The following is a 3738-nucleotide window of genomic DNA, read 5'->3' as shown; positions in this document are numbered from 1 at the left end:
CCCCGGGTCTTTGTATTCGAAGCCTTGATTCTCCTTTGCACGACCGGGAAAGAAAACGGGCATGAAGAGTTTTATTTGTTGACAGTGCCAGAAACAATGTGCAATCCAAGTCCCCAGTCCTGAGCCGGCCGCTCAGCGCGCCTCGGGATCTCAGTCTCTCCTTCACACCTCTCCCCGCCCCCAGCAGTCGCGCGCCCCAGGCCTCCACCCGCGCGTGGGCAGGTGCGCCTCCTCGCCTTCTCTGTTGCTGATTGGCGCCCAGGTTGGGGAGTCACCGCCCAGCGCTTATGTCAGAGTGCGTGCTGTCCCGGCCCACCTCGCCTTTGAACTTCGCCGCTTTTGGCTCTCGTTCACCAGCCACCCCGCATTCTCAGCCAGGTACTGCGTTAAGCAAGGCAGCTACGGGAAAGCCACGGGAGGGGGGAGGGAGCTACGGTTGTAGACGCAGGAGAGAAGAGAACCAGAGAAGCGAAGGTGGAGAGAGGGAAAAGGAGGAGCTTCCTGCCCTCGCCAGCAAATTACCTGGCCACTTAATCCCAGAGACTCCGGTACTTGGGCCCCAGCCTCTGGTGCTGGCAGCCCTCGGGCCGGCCGCCCTCTCCGACCCCGCCCTTCCTGCCCCCACTCGCCCCCCGGGGCCTGCCTGGGTGCCGAGACTGGCATGATCAGCTGAACTTTGCGGGGTTAGTGCTTTTCTCTGGCTTCCCTCAGCGGTACGGAGGCGAGGGGAGCTCAGAGCCCCGGCTCAGGACGGACAGACAAGCAGACAGACAACCGCGCCCAGGCTCTCCTGCAGAGCCTCTGCACTCCCCACCCCCACCCTCCTAGCCTCCGGGACCATGTCCAAACCTTCAGACCACATCAAGCGACCCATGAACGCCTTCATGGTGTGGTCCCGAGGCCAGCGGCGCAAGATGGCCCAGGAAAACCCCAAGATGCACAACTCAGAGATCAGCAAACGCCTAGGCGCCGAATGGAAGCTTCTGTCTGAGGCAGAGAAGCGGCCGTACATCGACGAGGCCAAGAGGCTACGTGCCCAGCACATGAAGGAGCACCCCGACTACAAGTACCGACCCCGGCGCAAGCCCAAGAACCTGCTCAAGAAGGACAGGTATGTCTTCCCCCTGCCCTACCTGGGCGACACGGACCCGCTCAAGGCGGCCGGCCTGCCTGTCGGGGCCTCCGACGGCCTCCTGAGCGCGCCCGAGAAAGCTCGGGCCTTCTTGCCGCCCGCCTCTGCGCCCTACTCCCTGCTGGACCCCGCGCAGTTTAGCTCGAGCGCCATCCAGAAGATGGGTGAAGTGCCCCACACCTTGGCCACCGGCGCACTGCCCTACGCGTCCACCCTGGGCTACCAGAACGGCGCCTTCGGCAGCCTCAGCTGCCCCAGCCAGCACACGCACACGCACCCGTCCCCTACCAACCCGGGCTACGTGGTGCCCTGTAACTGTACCGCCTGGTCTGCCTCCACCCTGCAGCCCCCCGTCGCCTACATCCTCTTCCCGGGCATGACCAAGACTGGCATAGATCCTTATTCGTCAGCCCACGCCACGGCCATGTAACACCCATCCCGGCCCGCCAGACCTGGAGGGCGGCCTGGAAGCGGGGTCTGCACCCTGTCCTCTGCGCCTAGCCTGGGCCTGCAGACGCCTCGGGGCCAGCCCTGCCTGCTGCCCCCTACCTTACCCCAGACTCTGCATCTCTCTTCCAGGGGGATGATAGGGGCGTCCTACCGGACCCAAGGCGCAGACAGGTGCCAGAAACTTGCGAACGTTATGACAGCTATACAGTTGCCCCTACCCCAACTGTCCCAAAACAGATCTCCGACTGTACCCCCTTTGGACAAAAACAAAAACAAAAACAGAAAACAAAAAACTAGGCAGTTTGTTTTATTTATGTCCCCTCCTCTCTCCTCTGATGGGCTTTGGACTCCAGAACTCCCACACTCTGGTGTTATAACTAGAATATGCATATTTTTTTCTTTTGCACCCTGAAGAAAAGAGTTAGCTCTGTGTTTTGCCATCAGACACAACTAGGTGCCATTTGCTCTTCATGTGTGGGGGAGAGGCTTAAAAGTTTAAAACTACAGAAAGGGAAACATTTCTATTTAAAATCATGCTATGATAGTGTTTGCTTCTTTAAAGGTAAAACAAAGGACCCACATGGTTATTTACTTTGTATAAAGCAGTGCTCCTAGAGACCTAAGTTTACTTTTAGACAGAATGTCGGGTTATGAAGTCAGGAAGTAGAAAGTGAACAAAATTTAAAAGAATAAAAACATCCTAAATGGTCATAAATGTTTTGACGATGTCTTGGAAATGTACCTAGAAGGATTTCATCTCCTTACTCTGTTCATTTGTTGAACAAAGACGTTTCGAATAAAGACAATCTGTCATTGCAAAAAGTAACCTTTGATGTGCGTAAAATCTGAAGCCAGGAGGACAGGGCCGCGGGGCGGAGGCGTTGGGTCGCTGGGAGGATGAGAGTGCAGAGAGACTCTAGCAGTGGTGGCAGGTGGCTGGCCTGCGTCGGCCGAGCCTGGTGGCCTTTGGGCTGGGTGCAAAGGGGCCCAGAGTCTGGGATTTGTCCCGATGGCACCCTCCGAACCCGCTTTTTGCCTTTAGAGGCTGGACAAAGGTATCAGTCCCTGGTATGTGACTCCTTCCCTGCGTTCTTCACAAAGTGGCCAGACCACTTTAAGGAGCGGATGAGCTAAGACAAAACCAGAGGTCTGGGTGCATTCTCTTAAAAAAAAAAAAAAAACACAACAACAACAACAAAAAACCCCACCAAACTCCACAGGAATGGAGAGAAGCGCGAGTTTACTCGGAACAAGTTGCGCGTCGAGCACCTGCCCTGCGCTGGGTGTTTAAGTTCAGTGCGTGGGGAAAAACTGGTGGAATCGATTTTTTAGAAAAACAGGTGTTTGGGACTGGTTCTCAAGTTAAAAAATGCTGGTTCTTAAGTTAAAAAATAAAAGTCTAAGAAACGCAGTGGGAGACTTTTTACTAAAATCCTGTGTGAGCGAAGTGAAAAAGAAGTCCATACTGACACGGCTTGGGCAACGAGTTTTTAAAAATCAGTAACTCATAGCCCTTGGTGTTTAACAAACAAGGAAAAGAACCTCTCCCCTTCCCCCGCCCCCAATGGGTGAATGTTAGCTTGAAGATTGCTGTTTTTCGTAGAGAGAAAGGACCTTCTGATGCCTTCCAGTACAACTCTTTGAAACTTATTCTCAAAATCGAAGAGTGTTATCCCCAAGCCCCCGTCTCCTCCTCCCAGAGCTGTGCTCACGCGTGTTTTCGGTAGGTCTTTATTTTTCCCGTAGGGTGCTTTTCCCACTGGCTTTGCTATGGTGTGGGATGGGGGTGAGGGGCAGCCTAGCGGCCGGTGTGCTTTCTGCTGCTGCTGAGGGATTTGTGCGCCTGCCTCTGCCGTTTCCAAAGGAGTCGGTGGCTGGAAATGCACTAGAAATGTTGTCAACAGACCCTAAAGCCAAAACCCACGGATTAGCATATTGTTCTCAAAACAATTAGAAGTGTTTGAGGTGTTATTGGGAGCCTATTCATCCGAGCCCCTTTGTCAAATGGGGGTTTTCATTATTAAAAAAAAAAAGTTAGCAGTTGTCCATCTGGCTGAGCTGAATAGCAAAGTGATCCGTGTTGTATATGCTTTTCTCATTAAGAGCTCTTTTGAGACCGATGTTAGAATTAAATGGTATAACACAATTAACATACA

At 53.7% G+C, this 3738-nt stretch overlaps 1 protein-coding gene across 1 annotated transcript; it reads left to right on the top strand.

Annotated features, from left to right (window-relative positions):
• Nucleotides 1–469: 469 nt before the first annotated feature.
• On the top strand, nucleotides 470–2304 carry SOX14 (SRY-box transcription factor 14). Its single transcript, XM_081072493.1, has one exon. The coding sequence runs from the start codon at nucleotides 840–842 to the stop codon at nucleotides 1560–1562; it is 723 nt and encodes a 240-aa protein (XP_080928619.1). The 5' UTR covers nucleotides 470–839; the 3' UTR covers nucleotides 1563–2304.
• Nucleotides 2305–3738: the final 1434 nt, after the last annotated feature.

Source organism: Rhinolophus hipposideros (assembly GCF_964194185.1).
Source record: "Rhinolophus hipposideros genome assembly, chromosome: 14".
NCBI classification, from domain to species: Eukaryota; Metazoa; Chordata; class Mammalia; order Chiroptera; family Rhinolophidae; genus Rhinolophus; species Rhinolophus hipposideros.
This window is presented reverse-complemented; position numbering and strand designations above follow the sequence as displayed.